Source organism: Panthera onca, chromosome D4, assembly GCF_046562875.1.
Source record: "Panthera onca isolate mPanOnc1 chromosome D4, mPanOnc1 haplotype 2, whole genome shotgun sequence".
Taxonomy (NCBI): domain Eukaryota; kingdom Metazoa; phylum Chordata; class Mammalia; order Carnivora; family Felidae; genus Panthera; species Panthera onca.
In genome coordinates this window covers 58,303,471-58,322,365 of record NC_138351.1, presented here as the reverse complement: position 1 = coordinate 58,322,365, position 18,895 = coordinate 58,303,471, and the positions used below count along the sequence as shown (strand labels likewise).

The 18,895-nt window shown below is 42.7% G+C and overlaps 1 protein-coding gene and 1 pseudogene across 1 annotated transcript; both read left to right on the top strand.

The window, feature by feature from the left end:
- Window positions 1-3,866: 3,866 nt before the first annotated feature.
- LOC145712416 (olfactory receptor 2S2) lies at window positions 3,867-4,826 on the top strand. The gene has a single exon (XM_081791060.1). It carries the CDS (start codon window positions 3,867-3,869, stop codon window positions 4,824-4,826), a length of 960 nt encoding a protein of 319 aa, XP_081647186.1.
- Window positions 4,827-15,473: 10,647 nt separating this feature from the next.
- On the top strand, window positions 15,474-15,554 carry LOC132663981 (U2 spliceosomal RNA; annotated as a pseudogene).
- Window positions 15,555-18,895: the final 3,341 nt, after the last annotated feature.

The following is an 18,895-nucleotide window of genomic DNA, read 5'->3' as shown; positions in this document are numbered from 1 at the left end:
CTGGGGAAGATGTACCATTGGGATTTCTGTGTCTCAGACCAGGATGACATGTGTTCTCCACAAAGAGTCCTTAGCTGAGACACGCGGTCAGCCTGCACAGCTAGGAGGAAGGACGGGAGAGAAACACCAGCAGGGGCTAACATTGCCGTAGGGATTTAGCGGAGAGAAGAAGAAAGAGGGTCTCAGAGGTCAAGGAAATCCAGCAGGGGAGTGTCTGGGGTCTTTCTCTGGCATCCAGGGTCTGGCCCAGGGCACAGTGTGGAGTTGAGAACTGTGTCTGGGATCAGGAGACTCAGACAAGTGGCTGCAAGCAGGATGCAGGTAGGGAGCACTGGGCTGTGGTGGGGACAGAAGTGGTGGCCATGACTTTTGCCGAGCATTTTCCAAAGATGGACTTTCCTCCCCACCCTGCCTCTGCTCTAAGAAACTTCCAGCTGCAACTGACTATGAGCAGCAGATGCTGGAGCGGGGAGGAGCAGCTGAGGCTAAGCCCAGGCAGTCCCTCGTGCTCTACAGAGCTCACCAGTGACCAAGCCCCTGCCTTGACACTGCTGCTCAGTCCTCCCCGGGAGGAGCCCAGAGCCCAGGGAAAGAGGCAGCCATGTTCCCATCCCCATCCTGCTGAGATTCCCCGGAAGACTGAACCTTCCTCAGGGTCAGAGGGTGAGCAAGACAGGCAAGCTGGGACCCAACCCTGTCTGATTCCCATTCCGTGGCTAGTTCTTTCCATTTTTCTCACTTTCTTCCTATAGATACAGTAGTTTCCTCTTTTACACAGGGGATACATCCCAAGACCCCCAGTAGATCCCTGAAACCGCAGATAGTACTGAACCCTGTGTATACTGTTTCTTCCTATACGCACATGCTTATGATGAAGTTTAATTTATAAATCTGGCACAGTGAGAAATTAACAATAACCAGTAATAAAATAGAACAATTGTAACAAAATATTATAATAAAAGTTATGTGAATGTGGTCTTTCTCTCAAAATATCTTATTATGCTGCACAACCGCCCCCCCCCCATTCTTCTTCTGATGATGCAAGATGATAAAATGCCCACACGATGAGATGAAGTGAGGTGAGTGACCTAGGTGTTGTGAGGCTACTACCGACCTGACCATACTCAGAAAGACCATCTTCTGCTTCCAGACCACACCTGGAGGTGGTGGTGGGGCAGGAAGTGAAACTTCTGAATGCAAAATGTCGGTAAGTAAGACGGGGGGGCGGGGGTATTACTGTACTGAGAATTTTTTCCCCAAATACAATTTGTGCCCATAATATTAGAAAACTGGATAATACTGAAGAGGTAAAAGAGGAATGCCCTCCCCTAGTGATTCTTCTATAATTTCTTTTGAGTCACTTTTATCAACATATATTATTCACCTAATTGAGATCATAACAGTGTGTACAATTTTGTATTCTCCCTTTGAATTTATTGTTGTAATGTAATGATGTAATAGTGTAAAAATTATAAATGTAACTTTAATGTCTAACATTCCATTATATGAAGCGGTATCATTAGGTATTTATTGGTAGACAGTTATTTTTTTTCCTATGTTCATTCACAAATATGGCTGTGATAAATGCCTTTATGAGAGATACCGGCCCTGCACTCATTGAATCATTAGAACTTTCTCCCAGGGGTGGAACTGCTGAGTTATGTGGGCTTTCCAGGTTTTTCCTTTTCCTGGGCAAACTGCTCTCCAGAGAGGCCATAGAACAGTGTATAGAGGCAGTATGATGGTTTATGGGCTCCTAACTACCTTGTGTTCCCTTCCCTTCCTCGCTCTCCCAGGTGGACATCTGCCCGCTGGGGCTGTAGGTGTCAGAGCTCCTGGTTTTCTTCCATCCCAACTCTCCTCCAAAGCCTGATACAGCCCTATTTCCAGCTGGCCATATCTTGATGGGAGACCAACCATTCAGATCTCCCCACCATGTGTGCTCATGAGCACACACACACACACACACACACACACACACACACACACCATACCACACACGCAAAGGAGCAGGCAGTCACCTTCACCAAAGTCTGAGCCCGGCCTGGTGAGGACGGTGCTGAGCAATCCATGACAGAGTTGGGACACTCTGGAGAGCACCTGTTCAGCCTTTTCATGATGCACATGGGAAACAGGCTTAGGGCCTTGCTCCAGCCACCCAGAACACCCATGTCACGGGCAGAGGCAGGTCCCAGAGCTCTGGGCTCAGTGCACAAGATCTTCCTAGTCATTCTGTTCACTCCAATTGAACCAGCTTTCATTCAGCACTGCTCCATGCTGGGCACTAGGAATTCCATGGCTGCAGCTCTCACACGGGGCAAATCCCGTGCAGCACTCATGGCCACAGCACATCGTTCACGGGCAGACGCTTCTGTGTGCACAGCCCCAGCTCGTGGGCGTAGACAGGATGGCTTCTCTAACAGAAGCCACTGCCCTTGGCCTCTGAAATCACAGCATATCCCTGTCACTATGGAATCCTGCTTGTGGCATCAACTGCAATGTTTACTTTTCATTTTCTGGAAAGGCTGGGAGAGCCACTGGGAGGAGTGGGAGATAAGCTGGGGCAGAATTCCATGGTGAAGCAGCTTACACACACACACACACACACACACACACACACACACACATGCTTACACACACACACACACACACACACACACACACACACACACACCATTGCAATTAAGAAAGAGCTATAGAAATATTATGAATGAGGATTCCGAATATAGAGTCTGGGCAGTTGCAGCTGAGAGCCTGGAAATCCTCTCTACAAAGGCAGACGGGTCTTCCTATAGCTAGCTGCTTGTGTAAAACACAAGAATGGAGGCAGAGAGCCAGAATATTACCCAAGAATAAAGTATAAACATAAAAGGACAAAGAAAAAACATTCCGTAGTCACCCCTGGCTAAGAATGTCACCAGGATTCTAATGAGCTGGGATTAGAAGTCAATGCCACATAACCTGCTGTCTGATGACTGTAGTCAGCATGGTTATTAAGAATTGTGTTAACTGGCCAGTGAGCTGCAAGTTGCCATTCCATAGTGTGGGTTCCATCACTCCAGTCAATCCTTGTGTTGGCTTCATAAAGTTCTGCCCCCTAAGGAACCTCCCCCCAATTTCTATTAGTGTGTGTGAAAATAGGCAGATCCCAGTTCAGATGACAGTCAAGTCTGTGTTGCTGAGGCTGGGCAGGCTGAGGAAGCAATCCTCGTCATGGCTGAGCCTTTACCTAAGCTTCATTCTGTCTGGATGTGGGTTAACACTTTTATACAAGTTGCTTCCAAACGTTAATAAAGTTTACAGAAGCTTAAAACTTTGCCCATTCTAAGAATTGGATCAGCTTGGGGATTCTCCTCTCTGAGAACCTAAGAGAGCCCAGATTAGGTGAAATTTCTATAGAAAGAAATAATTTACAGCATTTTCCAGCTGTTGATCATAAAACAGAGGAAAAGTCCTCCTTGACTGGGGATTAGCTCTACTGGGCTCCAGTCCTGCCTCTATCAGCACCTTGCTCAGAAGACTCAGACAGGTCACACCCCTCTCTGGGCCTCAGTTGCTTTTTCGGGCCATGAGAGGATGAAGCATCAGAAAAACCCCTCGCACACAGTCGGCTGGAATATTTGAGGCTTTTCCTTTTCCTTGGTGCTAGTCTACTCTAAGCTCTGTTGTGTTCCACCCCCGACCCTCTCTCATCTAAAAGCTAAGGACACTCCCACTTACTGTCTCTTACAGCCATTTTTCTCTTACACACACATGCTCTCCTCTTATGTAGCACAGACTTGATGGCATACTAGATGCCTGAGACTCTTCTCAAGAGAGCCTGATGTGCTGCTTTTGTACTTTGCTGATGACAGAAGGGATATCACATGGAAAAAGCCAACTGGTCCTCCCCCGTGGTGGGGTTCATTCTCCTGGGACTCTCAGCCCACCCAAGGCTGGAGAAAACATTCTTTGTGCTCATCCTGTCTATGTATCTGGTGATCCTGCTGGGCAATGGGGTCCTCATCCTGGTGACCATCCTTGACTCCCGCCTGCACACGCCCATGTACTTCTTCCTGGGGAACCTCTCCTTCCTGGACATCTGCTACACAACCTCTTCCATCCCTCTAGTCCTGGACGGCTTCCTCACTCCCAGGAAAACCATTTCCTTCTCAGGCTGTGCCATGCAGATGTTCCTCTCCTTTGCCATGGCAGGGACAGAGTGTGTGCTCCTGAGCATGATGGCATTTGATCGCTATGTGGCCATCTGTAACCCCCTGAGGTACCCTGTGGTCATGAGCAGGTCTGTCTATGTATCCATGGCTGTCAGCTCCTGGACAATTGGTGGGGCTGCTTCCGTGGTACACACATCCCTGACGATTCAGCTGCCTTTCTGCGGGAACAACGTCATCAACCACCTTGCCTGTGAGATCCTGGCTGTCCTGAAGTTGGCCTGTGTTGACATCTCCATCAATGTGATCAGCATGGGAGTGACAAATGTGATCTTCCTGGGGGTCCCAGTTCTGTTCATCTCTGTCTCTTATGTCTTCATCATCGCTACCATCCTGAGGATCCCTTCAGCTGAGGGGAGGAAAAAGGCCTTTTCTACCTGCTCTGCCCACCTCACTGTGGTGGTCATCTTCTATGGGACCTTATTTTTCATGTACAGGAAGCCCAAGTCTAAGGATCCCCTGGGGGCAGACAAAGAGGACCTTTCAGATAAGCTCATCCCTCTCTTCTATGGGGTGGTCACCCCCATGCTCAACCCCGTCATCTACAGCCTCAGGAACAAGGATGTGAAGGCTGCTGTGAGGAACCTGGTGGCTCAGAAATACTTCACCCAGTGATGGAGGAGGGGTCCTCTGTGGTTCCTACCTCCAAGGGAGCAAGGGTTTTGATCATTGCAGCTGCCACTCAAAAGCCAGGTGATGTTAACTGAAATGATCTCTTGCCCTCTAGTTCATTTTCAGGGATTGTGTAACTTTTCAGATTGTGTCTTCTGAGTTTTAGCCAGATATCTGAGAGCTTCAACAGATGCCAGGCAATAAATCGCTAATGTAATGTACAAAGACATTCTGAACACATCCTAAAACTGAGGAGAAAGGGACCATTAGGGCAAGCCGAATAGCCCATACTGTGTCTGAGCTACACAGTCAGTACACACAGGTGAGAGGGCTCTCACAGCAACTTTTTCATCCCTACTGGACTTCCCAGGACAGCCAGGAACAAGGAGGAAGTGGACATTTTCATTATTAGACTCAGTTTGCCTGAAATACTAAGAGGAGACAAAAACAAGGTCTCCAGACAGAGGGCTTTTGAGTGGAAATAATCTAGCCTGATGAACTGAATTGCTTTTTAGCTATGAGAAAATTGAGGCTTATTTTTTCTCAATGCATTTCACATTATGAAACACTTCTTCTAAGTTAAATTCAAGGAGTGTAGAGTTTGAATTTGATGTTTACCACTTATACAATTCCCAACAGAAAAGCTAGTTTTCTGTTAGATAATAACTCAGATTCTGGAAGAGAGGGAGAGACAGGGAGGGAGAGGAGAGAAAGGAAGGAAGGAAGGAAGGAAGGAAGGAAGGAAGGAAGGAAAGAAAGAAGGAAAGAAGGAAGGAAGAGGAAGGAAGGAAGGAAGGAAAGAAGGAAGGAAGGAAAGAAGGAAGGAAAGAAGGGAGGGAAGGAAGGAAGGAAGGAAGGAAAGAAGGAAGGAAAGAAGGAAGGAAGGAAGGAAGGAAAGAAGGAAGGAAAGAAGGAAGGAAGGAAAGAAGGAAGGAAGGAAAGAAGGAAGGAAGGAAGGAAGGGAAGGAGGAAGGAAAGGAGGGAGGAAAGGAGGGAGGAAGTAAGGAGACAGATAAATAGAGGCTAAAATTATTTGAAGAGTTAGTGGGGTAAAATTTGACACATTTCTTTGTTCCAGAACTTCTCAAAGTCTTTAATATGTAAAATACACCGTGAATGTCCAAGAGATGTAAAATCTGTAGCTTTTCTGAGCCTCCATAGCTCAGCACAATAAACACTGGGAAGCATTTTCTTACCTATGACCTTGGGCAGGTTGCTTAATCTTTCTCAGTCTATTTCTTCATATTTTAAAACCTAACCATTTGATTTTAGACAAATTAGATAAGATACTATATAAATGAGTACTTATTTATGGTAAACTCAATAGAACCACAGATGGTAGTGGTCGTACCATGAATGCTGCACAGTGCTGTGTACCATGTGGAAATGAGCCAGACATTGTTCCTTTCTAGAACAATAGACAGAAGATGAATGAGAGTCTCAGAGATGGTAGTAGATGGATAGAAGCAGTTTTAGGCCAAGTTATATTAAATTATATATTTAATTCTTTGAACACTGGCAGACTTACTTGAAAAGAATTTAGAAAGTGAATCCAATTTTGAGATTAGATCTTGGAAGTTTTTGCTTCAAGTGATATTTAAGTTTTATTATATTTATGAAAAGTGAATTGCATAAAGATGCATATTTTGTTAATACAATTTCACATCCTTATGTGAGTCCTGTTCCTGATTTCTACCATTACACCATTGCCAAGGATCTTGCTGTTGCAAATGCGCCCGTGACATCTAGCGGCCATTCAAGCAAACTTCAGACACTTAGCGCAGACAAACAGTATCACTGTTTGAAGAGGCTAGGGGTTTTCTTGTTCAACCCTATCTACAGGATGCATGGAGTTCCTCTCCAATGACCCTGACCCTAGTCAACCGGCGTTTGCGTGGACACCTCCAGTGACAGAGAATTCAATACTTCCAGATTCTAGCTGTTTCACTCAGCCCTAGGAAACTCTTCCTTGAATTATGCTAAACTATATCCTCCTCTAGCTTCTGCCTTTAGTCCTAATTCAGCTCTGTGCCTCTACATGAGATGCACCTAATCTCTTTCCTTCTGATATATGAAGACAGGTCTTCTGGTGCCCTGAGTCCCCTCCATCCTTACTCCAGTGCCAAAATCACCCAACTTTACCCAACTGCCAGGGGCTGAACTATACATAGAGCACCATCTAGTTTATTCCAACAATAGAAAGACTGAAAGTTCTGAAAATACCTTGGAAATAATAATGATGCTGCTAAGCTAACTCCATCTCCCCAGGATAGACAAGATCAGACTGGCCAAGAGACACACTTTTGACCAAGCCCACCTTCTTGTCAGGCTGTCCTCTGCTCACTTGCTTTTCCATTGAGTAGTGGCGGCCATGTCCTTTTATATCATGAATGACATGTTCCTAATGTAAATGTTAAGTTAAAAATCATGTAAATAGTTTCCTTCAGGGATAATGGCTACTTCTACTCCCACCCTCCAATTTCACATTCCTTGCATTTCAAAGTCAGTCACTTATCTCCTGGTCCATTCTTTCAAGAAGAACAAGATGCATCAACAGTAACAAGATGACAGAAGACTGAGGAAAATTTTTCTTTGACCTAGGTCTTCAGTCTTAAAAACTATGGCTATGGTACCACACAATATAGGAATCCATCCCCCAAATGAAAAGAATCAGAATGTCTAAACTTTAAAAGATTACTGGTCTTTACCACAATGACATTTGTTTCATGGATGATTGCTGGACCATAGCTAGTGGTTGACTGGATGGCTGGGAATGCTTGGGATTAAGGGTTTTTTTTTTTATCGCTTTGCAGGGGAGTTGATCACTTTGGGGGATGTCGTGGCTCTAGAAGCTTAATTAGGTTTTAGGGAAACCTTTAGGAAAGGAAGATCACTGAGTATGTCTGGATTGATGGTGATTGTATTTGGTGAGGTTGATGGAATGACTTGATTAGGTAAGAACTTTGATAAGATACATAACTCCTGGTCTAACATCAAAATAAAAAGAAAGGTTTCAACTATAAGTTTGGTCATTTTAAGAAGTAACCTTTTTGGTTTGCCAAATATAAAAACTTTGAAGTAAAAACGGGCTATGCTAGTTATTTTTTAAAAAAATTAAAATGTTCAATTCTCTCTCCAGCCTTTCCTTGTGCTTTGGTACCTCAGCGTCAATATTCATTTCATTTGAGGCCCACCCGGTCTCTTAAAAAGCCAGCCACAAATAGCTCTCAATAGCACCTCTGGGCAGACACCAAAGAAGTAAATCTGTTCCTACGTAAAATGTAGTGGCTTGCCAATGTTTTTGCCAGTTAGGAATTATAAGAATTTAGCCATAGAATTTGAAAATAAATCGAAGTCTCTTTTTAGCCATTTTTTGTTTTTAGTACAGACCAAGATCCTATTCATTGCAAAATGTTTTCATAGGCATGAATGCTTGTGTTTGATCCAGGAATAATAAATGATTGACTGTTACCCAGCAGCAGGGTGGGGTGGGATTCCTGGCACTTTGATTTTTTTAAGCAAAGGAAAAAACAACTGAGCAGAAATTGTTCTTTCAACAGCTTTTTGTGGAAATGTAGATTAAGAGACTAGGTTTTTAAAAAATCCCTTATTGCAGTAATTACAAATACAGTTGCATGAAGCTAGTGGAAATACTGCTTGAGTCAGTATAAGTTATCTGACCTAGACGTTGCCTCGAGGGGCATCAACTAACAAGACATCTTCAGTTTATTAGCTTTTTTATCTTAATGAGTTCTGGGTTAAAATATTTTCTTCTTAAATATAAATATTTGCTTTTGCTAAAGCTAATTTGAAATTCTTTGGTGTTGACTTGAGTATGCACAGAAAAGTTCAGTTTTGCTGGAAGAAGCTAGGAAATCCACTGTGGAAATTTAAAAACGGCTAATGTGTTATAAATCATTACATTTCATTGTGCAAATTTTTACAATATAGAATAATATTTAAAATTATTTAGAAACAAACCTTGATGCTGGGCATCACAAAAGAAAAGGTTGTCTCATTTAAGAAGTGCTCTAAACCGATAGTTCTTAGACTTTTTGTCCTGAAGATTAACAAAACTTAAAAGACTGATGATACTATGTGACGTGGATGAGGATAGAGGGAAATAAATACTCTCACATTCTGCTGGTGCTAATGGAAAGTAGGTCAATTGTTTAATATAATGTTATAATATCAGGTAGACCTGCAGAATAAGGAGGCTGAATAAAGAAAAGAAAATTTAACCATCTTCCAAGAAAGAAATCAAAGGGGCCTAAAAGTCGAAGTCCTGTTTCACAAGCAGTGTCCCCATACGTTTACTGGGAGGGAGAGGAATGCCAGGTTTAGCAAATCAATATACAGAATGCCTGATTCAGTTCAAATTTCAAGTAAACAATGAATGCTTTCATAAATATATACATAAAATATATAAACTTTTTAAAGTATTCATTGTTTACTTGAAAGTGAAATTATACTGGGCAACCTGTGTTTTATCTGGCAGCCCTAATTTAATATAAAACAATAACAGAGGTGACTGGGTGGGTCAGTTGGTTGAGCATCTAACTTTTGATTTAGCCTCAGATCATGATCTCATGGTTCGTGGGATCAAGCCCCGCATCTGGCTCCTTGCTGACAGCATGAACCTGCTTGGGATTCTCTCTCTCTTTCTCCCTCTCTCTCTGCCTCTCCCCTACTCGTGAACACTCTCTCTCTCTCTCTCTCTCTCTCTCTCTCTCTCTCTTTCTCTCTCTCTCTCAGAGTAAATAAACATGAAAAAATTATTATAATAACAAAAGAGGAAACTTTTACCTTGGATTGCTGCTAAAAATCCCACCCTGGGTCTTCTCTTTTATGATGTCCCTTCCCCTGGGGAATGATTACTGCCAAAGTTCTGTCACAAGAATTGCTCAGCTAGTTTCTTTATTTTATCCTTATCCTTGGGTCTGTCTTAGAGTATCCTCCAATATTCCTCCTTCATTTTGTCTTTCTTTTCCATGTATAAGCCTTTTCGATTTCATGTTGCAGTTAACAGCTGCATTCAACATTCAGTCAGCAGTACATTCAAGAGCCCATCCTCTTATCTATCTCAAAACTAGGGAAGGGCAGGAGACACCAAATCCAGAACAGAAAGTACAAATAACAAGCTAAATCTTTGGGGTGCTCAGCTGCAAAGGACAATTGTTTCACTACTCTTGGTGCTTTGAGAAGTAAACGACAGCCTAGAATAGACAAGCGAGGACAAGATTCTTTCAAGAACATGAAGTTTACCTGGAGCCTGATTAGTTCCAATCCCACTTATTCTGATTTGCAACCATCCTTCTCTACCACCACCCAGACCTTTGGAGGCTTAAGAGGGCCTGTTACAAATATAAGAAAATATAGTCAAAGCAAATACTGAAAATTATATAGACATGTGGACACTGATTTGATATTTGATATGAAGGAGTTGCTCTTAAATGTTTTGGGGTGTAATAATGGTAATGTAGTTATAGCTTTAATCAGAGTCCTTACGTTTTTAAGTACATCCTGGAATATTTTCAGGTCAAATGATATTTTTGGAATTAGCTTCTGAAGGTAGGAGGTGGACTGTGTGCAAGTATAGATGAAACAAATAAGCTTGTTGCAAGTGGGTAATGGGTGCCTGGGAGCACAATATACACTCTCTATGCTCCTGGGTATGTTTGAAATTTGCCATAATCAGAAATTTTAAATAAAAATCATCATACTCATTCAGTGGAATATTAATTCAGCTTTAACAAGGAAGAAGCTTCTGGCACCTGCTATAACATGGATGAACCCTGAAGACATTATGCTAAATGAAACCAGTCACCAAAAAAACAAATACTGTATGATTCCATTTATATGAGGTACCTAGAGTATTAACATTCATAGAGACAGAAAGCAGAACGGTGGCTGCCAGGGGCTGGGGGACAGGGAAATGAGGAGCTAATGTTTAACTGGAAGAGTTTTCATTTTGGAAGACGAAGAGTCCTGTAGGCAGATGCCGGTGATGGCCGCACAAGTGAATGTACTTCATACTGCTCAACTATACACTTTAAAATGGTAAATGTTGGGGCTCCTGGGTGGCTCAGTCAGTTAAGCGTCGAACTTCAGCTCAGGTCATGATCTCCCAGTTCATGAGTTCAAGCTCCGCGTGGGGCTCTGTGCCAGCAGCCTGGAGCCTGGAGCCCACTTCAGATTCTGTGTCTCCCTCTCTCTCTGCCCCTCCCCCACTGGTGTGCGCGCTCACGCTCTCTCTTTATGTCTCAAAACTAAACATTAAAAAATTTTTTCAATAAAATGGTAAATGTTATGCATACCTTACCACAATAAAAATGATATCAATTTCATTTTATAAGTAAAAAATGCTACTCTCATAATGGATAACACAAATAAAAATAGAAAATAGCAATAAAATCTGAATACAGAGGATTAGAAAACTAAATTTTAGTTCTTGAAGAATAAACACACATTTTTTTTTTTAATTTGAGAGAGCGAGAGAGTGAGAGAGCATGAGTAGGGGAGAGAGACAAAGGGGGAGGGGGGGAAAGAGAGAGAGAGGGGGGGGGAGAGAGAGAATCCCAAGCAGTCTCCACGCTCAGCGTGGAGCCGAACTCAGGGCTCAATGCCACAACCCTGGGATCACTACTTGGGCGGAAACTAAGAATCAGACATTCAACTGACTGAGCCATCCAGGTGCCCTAAAACACACATTATTTTTAAGATAAAAAAAAAAAATCTACCTCTTAATCTCCTGAAATAGCAAAATTGAGCTTCCCTTTAAATGTGTTTTATATTTGAATTTACCAAATAAAAAGAAACAATAACGAACAAATTACTAAAAATTATCATAGGAGGGGCACCTGGGTGGCTCAGTCGGTTAAGTGTCTAGCTCTTGGTTTCGGCCCAGGTCATGATCTCACAGTCGTGACTTCAAGCCCCGCATCGGGCTCTGTGCTGACAGTGTGGAGTCTGCTTGGGATTCTCTCTCTCCCTCTCTCGCTCTGCCACCCCCCCCCCCCCCGCGCTCGCTCACTCTCTATTTCTCTCTCAAAATAAATAAACTTTAAAAAATACCATAGGAAATACAGCAAGCATTGCCATCAGACACTGTTTACCCAAATGGTTAAGTATGACAATTTCTGTAAGCCATGTGTCCTCACACCCCCTAAGAACCAGATGACAAAGTCAGCTGGGAGTCCTGATATTGCCGAGATTCCTGAATGGGGCACCTTCCCCAGCACATGCCCGCTGCTCTTCCACATTCATTGTGCATTCTAGGGGTCATTACTTTTCATTCCAGTTCCTTTGGCCAAATCCCAGGAGTTTTCCACACAAAACAAAAGCAGGAAGCAGATAAAATGACAAAGCAGCAACTCTTTCACTAAGAAAATTCCACCACGAGGCTCAAGGTGGTAAGTTTGTTCTCAAAACTAAACATCTCACGCCGGCATTCACTGTTTTTCATTTTCTATTGCCCTGAAAGATAACTGACATCAGCTACCTCTAAAATGTCAAACTCCTTAGAAATAATCTAATTCTTGCAGTGTTCCCTACGCACCCATCCCACCACCCATCTCTCTAATCCAAAGCAAGCGCCATGGGCTTAGGGCTGAGGACTCTATGGGTCCTCTGACCTGGGGACTCACAGGATGCTAGACCTCCAGGGAAGTCATTCTCATATTGTGACTTGGCCATGCTAAGGGTCAACCCCTTCTGCATCCTTATACCTAAAGCAAACAGACTAAGCAATAAGCAAGAAGGCAGTGACCTAGAGCCAACAGGAGAAGATGGACATTGAAGGAGCAATTAAAAGTGTGATGAGTGCTATGAAGAAGCATAGAACACCTTGGAAACCCACGAGAGGCTACCTAACCTAGCCTGGAGTGGCAGTGGTCAGGAAGACTTCTCCAGCAAGACACAGGATGAGCAGATTGAAGTTACAGTACAGCTCATCTTGGAAAAGAACCTTCCAAAGGGATGCCCTAACTCAGGAGGTATCCCAACAGAGGGCAGAGCATGTGTGAGGATGCTGGAGGGAGCAACCCCGGCCTGGATGGACTGGAAACAGGTAGAGGAGCACAGTCATGAAGAACACAGGCTTTGGAGACAAACAGCCCTGGGTTCCATTTCCAGCTTTATCACTTAATAACCACAGAAATGTAGACCACCTGCTTGACCTCAAAATTATGGACAATTTAAATATATGCAAAAGTAGAATTGTTTCGTGAACAATCACATCCTATTCATCACTCAGCCAACTGATGACCAATAGCCAACTCATGACCAATCTTTCATTTATAACCTTATCCAACTTTCTGATGCCACTTTTATTTGGAAGCAAATCCCAGACACTGTATCCTTACACCTATTTAAAAAAACAGCATATCTCTCAAAAGTAATGAAATTTTTAACATAAGGTATAATACTATTATGTGTAAAATTTTATCAGTAATTTATTAATATCATCAAATATCTGCTCATTTCCAAATTTGAAACTTCCACTTGTCTCCTAATGTCCTAATCTTTTCTTTCCTTTCTTTTTTTCTTTGGGTTTCTCTGAATAAGAATCTGAATAATCCTTACATTGTGCTTTGCCTCTTTAAGCCTCAATTTCCTCAACTAACTGAGACCTCCTTATTACAGCCTTAATTTCAGAAGGTCATGGCGACCTTTTGTTCTCAATCCTTGCTGCTGCCCAGGAAGGCACCCCTCTCTCAGACTGCCTGGGGGCCTCTTACCTCTAGACTCCCTCCCCCTTTACCCCCAATCTCTGTGCTCCTTTAACCACCACGCCCACTCCCTCCCACTGGAGCCTCCCCTTGCCACCTGCATCTGTCTCTGGTTATCGATCATTGAGTGCCGTCTTGTTATCTCTTGGATGGAGACAGAAACAATTTGAAATGCACGAACATGAAGGAGATGAAGGCAAAAAGTCATGAAGTACAGCCTCAAGGTCAAGAACCCATGAGACAGTCAGGCTTTTACCACAGCCCAGGTTGTCTCTTAGTATATCATGTATACGTTATTATGCCAAAGAAGTCTCTGTCTCTTTCTGTGCTTCAGCTTATGTTAACTCCTGGTCAACTCCTGCCACCCAGCTTGCTATGAGTCTTACTCTCTCCAAAAGAGGGAGTTGATATGTGATGGACCCTACAGAAGGGGTAGGGAGTGGAGAAATCCTGCCACATAAAAATGGAGTTAGGTAGGACACATAGAATGTGCACAATAAATATTTGTTGGGTGTAACTGATGAACAAAATTTGTAAAAGGCACCAATCACAGTGCCTGACATTGTAAATTTTCAATAAATACAATCATAAGAGAAGTGTTATTATCAGATGATCACTGAGGTCTCTTCCATCTTACCACCAAAGCTCTAAGGCATGAATGCGCCAGGATTGGGCCCACATCCAGGGGATGCTGGAGACCCACTCCTTGGGGCCAGGACAGAGTGCTCAGAGGAGTTACTGTGTCTGTGGACTTCCCTTCCCCTTCAGTTACCTTCCCCCACTAACTCTGCACTGGTGGGAAAGGCAGGACATTGACCCTACAGTCTTTGCTGGCATAATCTGTAAGATCAGCCCCTTTGCTGGCATAATTGCTAGATCTTCACATCAACTCAAGAAAGGAGACAGGCTGGGTTCCCAGCCACATTTTGCAGGTAAGAAACCTGAGGCTCAAAGAAAGAATAAATTCTTCCCTGTTCAAAGGGTCAGCCAGGACTCTGGTCCCAAATCCTTACCTTCTGATTCCCAGGCCAATGCTAGTTCTTTCCATTTTCCCATTTCTTTTTCATTGTTTTCAATCCAAATGATTTATATATTTTTTTCAGACTACAAAATAACACATGCCCATTGTAGGAAGGTTGGACAAAAGCAAAGCACTGTAAGAGGTGATTCCATCCCCTATGGTTAGCTGCTCTAAAAAGTGTGAAGTAATTTCCCTGTGCTCATTTTTACACATAGATATTTTTATGTAATTGAGATTATATTGTATGTGTACATTTATAGCTTATGACTCATTTAATTTTATAGCATAACCATCCCTACCATGTTACCAAAAACTCTTTGTTGACATCTTTTTAGTGTGTATAATTTTCCATTTTATGATATGCCACAGTTATTGAATATGCCATTTACTGATGAACAATTATTTTTCCAATATTTTTCTTGTAAATAATGGTGAGATGTACATCTTTGTTCAGAAAACTTGATCTATTTCTTTGATTATTTCCTTAAGACTAAGTCCTAGAAGGGGATTGCTTCTGTCTGGACCATGCTGGTCTCACCAGCAGCTCAAGGAAAGCTCTCTCAGGTTGATACAACTATCGTTCAGAAGCAAAGCAACTTTTATTTATTTTTTTTTTTCAACGTTTTTTTTTTTTTTTATTTTTTTTTATTTTTGGGACAGAGAGAGACAGAGCATGAACGGGGGAGGGGCAGAGAGAGAGGGAGACACAGAATCGGAAACAGGCTCCAGGCTCCGAGCCATCAGCCCAGAGCCTGACGCGGGGCTCGAACTCACGGACCGCAAGATCGTGACCTGGCTGAAGTCGGACGCTTAACCGACTGCGCCACCCAGGCGCCCCTGCAAAGCAACTTTTAAATTATAACTTAGTTAAGTCAATTTAATAGAAAATTGTAATCTTGAATCACTTCTCGGCCTTTTGGCTAAGATCAAGTGTAGAAAATTGTAAATTTGTATGCTTTGTAAAAATATTTTTTAATGTTTATTTTTGAGAGAGAGCAAGAGAGAGAGAGAGAGGGAGCATGAGCAGGGGAGGGGCAGAGAGAAAGGGAGACACAGAATCTGACACAGTCTCTAGGCTCTGAGCTGTCACCATGGAGCCCAACACAGGGCTGGAACTCACGAACCACGAGATCATGACCTGAGCCGATGTCAGACACTTAACCGACTGAGCCACCCAGGCACCCCTATGCTCTGTATGTTTTGAAACATATTGGTCTTATGTCTGACAGCTTTGATAAATGTAGAATTTACTAAATATTCCAGTTGAAATGCAGTGAAGATATTATGAGATCATGCCAAATTTCTTTTTTTGTTGTTAATTTTTTAAGTTTATATATTTATTTTGAGGGGGAGAGGGGCAGAGAGAAAGGGAGAAAGAGGATCCCAAGCAGGCCCCACACTATCAGCACAGAGCCCAATACAGGGCTCAATCCCCCACAAACTGCAAGATCATGACCTGAGCCAAAATCAAGAGTCACATTCTCAACCGACTGAACCACCCAGGCACCCTGATCAGGCCAAATTTCTAAGTGCCAATGGAGCAAATTAAAAAGACCCTGTTGTATCTAAGCTGCCCAGATAGCAGAGGTCCACAAGAATGGATCTCACAGCAACTTTGCCAGCCCCGACCCATCCTCCAAAGTCCAGACTTGAATAACCACCTGCCTATTTGACATCTGTATTTGGATGTATAATAAATCCTCAAATCTAGTAAGTCCAAAATAGACCTCTCAGTTTCTCAGTGCCCTTCTTCCAATTTGTTCCATTCCCATTTTTCCCCATCTAAGTAAATGAGGGCACCACCACCTACCTAGTTACTCAGCCCAAGAACCTATGGATCATCCTCATTGACTCTTCCCCCGCCCTCTACATCCAATGCAGCAGGGAGTTATATTTGCCTCCTTCAAAATATATTCAAATGGAGCCGCTTCAGTTGGTGCACATGCTTCCCTGCAGGCCATTCTTCACATTTCAAAGCATGCTTCTTCCCAGCTCAAAACCCTCTAATGGCCCCTTGTCACATTTGGGAATAAAATCTCAATTCCCACACAGTCGGTGTCCTGTCTACCTCTTCAGCCTCCCCTCCAGCTGACTCTGAGCTCCTTTCTTGATGTCAAACTTCCCAGTTCCATTTTGTTACAAGGCTTGGCATGTGCTTTGTCCAGATCATCACACTGTATTGTCCTTCACATCACTCAGGTCTTTGCGTAAAGGCCCCCTCTTTACATACCTAAGATGGACACCCTCCCATCCCCCTAAGCTTTTATTCTCCCCCATAGCACTCTTTACCACCTGACAAACAATCTCTTCATTTGTTTGTTTATTGACTGTCTCCCACTGGAATGTCCACTCCGTGGGGGAATGGACTTCATCTGTTGTGTTTATTGCTATAGTAACTAACATGCTCAAATAAATATTTGTTGAATTAATGAATGAGGTACAAAGTTTTCACTATGAAGAATGTGCATTAGAGTCACTAGAAGGACAAAGAAAAGGTCATTCTCTTGAATAACTGAGTTCTATCCCTGAAGCCAAGACTACACTACATATTAACCAACTTGAATATAAATTTTAAAAGAGAGAGAGAGAAATGCAGAAGCCAAAAAAAAAAAAAAAAAAGGTCATTCTCTGCAACCTGAATTCCCACTGAGAGGGAGGAAACTGTAAGAGCACTGGAAAGTGTAAACCACTAGACAAACTGAGATTATTAGCATCGTATTTCTGTGGCATCGTGCTAGATGTGTCCAGCACATCTAGTGTGCTCTGGTGGACATGACGTAGTCCCTGCTCACGTGAATAAAGACATCAGTAGTCGAGATGCTCACAAAAGGCTCTTGACTGAGAGAAAGAGTTTGTTTTAAGTGCACCAAATTTCTGACAACACTGCAGAGTTAAAGAGAGCATTTAGGAAAGTAATCATTTCAATTTTAAGAATAGAACCTTGAAAATTAGTTTTGTTTTCAAATGCTAATAAAAAATTAGTGTTTATCCAAAGTAGTGATGTGTGGGAAAATGGATACTTTATCTATTTTAAGGCAAGTGGATACCATTTCTTATTTCTCTATGCGCATGATGAAATTATGTAATTGCTGGAAATAGACAAGAGTGTCATCTAGTGGCCACTCATATAAACTACAGTTCCTTGAAAGGTCAACTCCAAGACCATCTGAGGGTCGTATGGTCCATCTTGCCAGTGGTTACCAGATTTCCAGATTTCACAGTCATGCAAATCTTTTTTTTTTTTTTTTGATGGAGACTTACATGGAGTCAATATTTGATTTTGTTGATTTAGGATGTTAAATAACAACAAATACCACCTGCTATCTAACAACAAAAAAACATTTTAGCACCCCCAAAATAGAACACGATCTCAGAATAATAAAAACAAAACTAATAAAGAACATAATCTCAGAATAAAGGAAGCGTACTTCAAGTTGCAAATATTTAGCTTTATAAAAAATGCACCACCCTGTTTCCTTTCCTCAGACCTGGAAAGCTTTATGGGCAGGCACCAATGTGGAGACTGGAATTCAGGAGCTCTGCTCAGTTAACGAATCCTTTCTGCAACAACCTCTGCTTTAATACCCACAACCGAGGAGAGGCACTCCCCTTGTCCACCTCCTTCCAGCCCTGGGAGAAAGGCTTCCCTGTAACTTAGGGCAGAATTCGCACCCTCCACCACGGGTCCTGGTTTGGGACTGGGAGTCTCCAAGAAGATGCCTAATCTCTTTTTTATTCTGATGTGTGAAAGTGGCTCTCAGATCCGCACCATCCACCTCCCCTAATCTTTTCCCCGTGTTGAACCCCCTAGGTCTTCAGCTGGTACTTAACACTCCCAGCCGGCTGTCAATAAAGTACATTCTATGCCTTCCAGGACTCTGATTGCTACAAGGTTAAGATCAGACATTTGTGAATAGATCCTGTGAAGAAGCATCAGAAGTCTGAAAACTTCTTTTCCCAGGCTAACCAGCTCAGAGCAGCACAGAAGTTTACTTACGTATCTGTCTTCTTGGCAACCCCTCAGCAAGCACCCAGGGAGCCACAGCCTCCTATATTACAAATTATATCATCCATACCTTTAGGTAAAACATCCTCCCAGACGCCTCCTGAGTCTCTGAATAATGCTGAGGTCTTTCATTGATCTTACTCCATTACTGACCTTTCTTAGCCTCTTACTAGTGGGCTGTGCTTTCAATAGGAAGAAGAAAAGTGGGTTAGTATGCTGTTTCATTTGTTCCAGCTGAGAGTGATAGAAACCTCATTATCAACAGCGGTTTAGATAAGATGGTTTATTTCCCTCTGGTGTACAAGTCTGGAAGTAG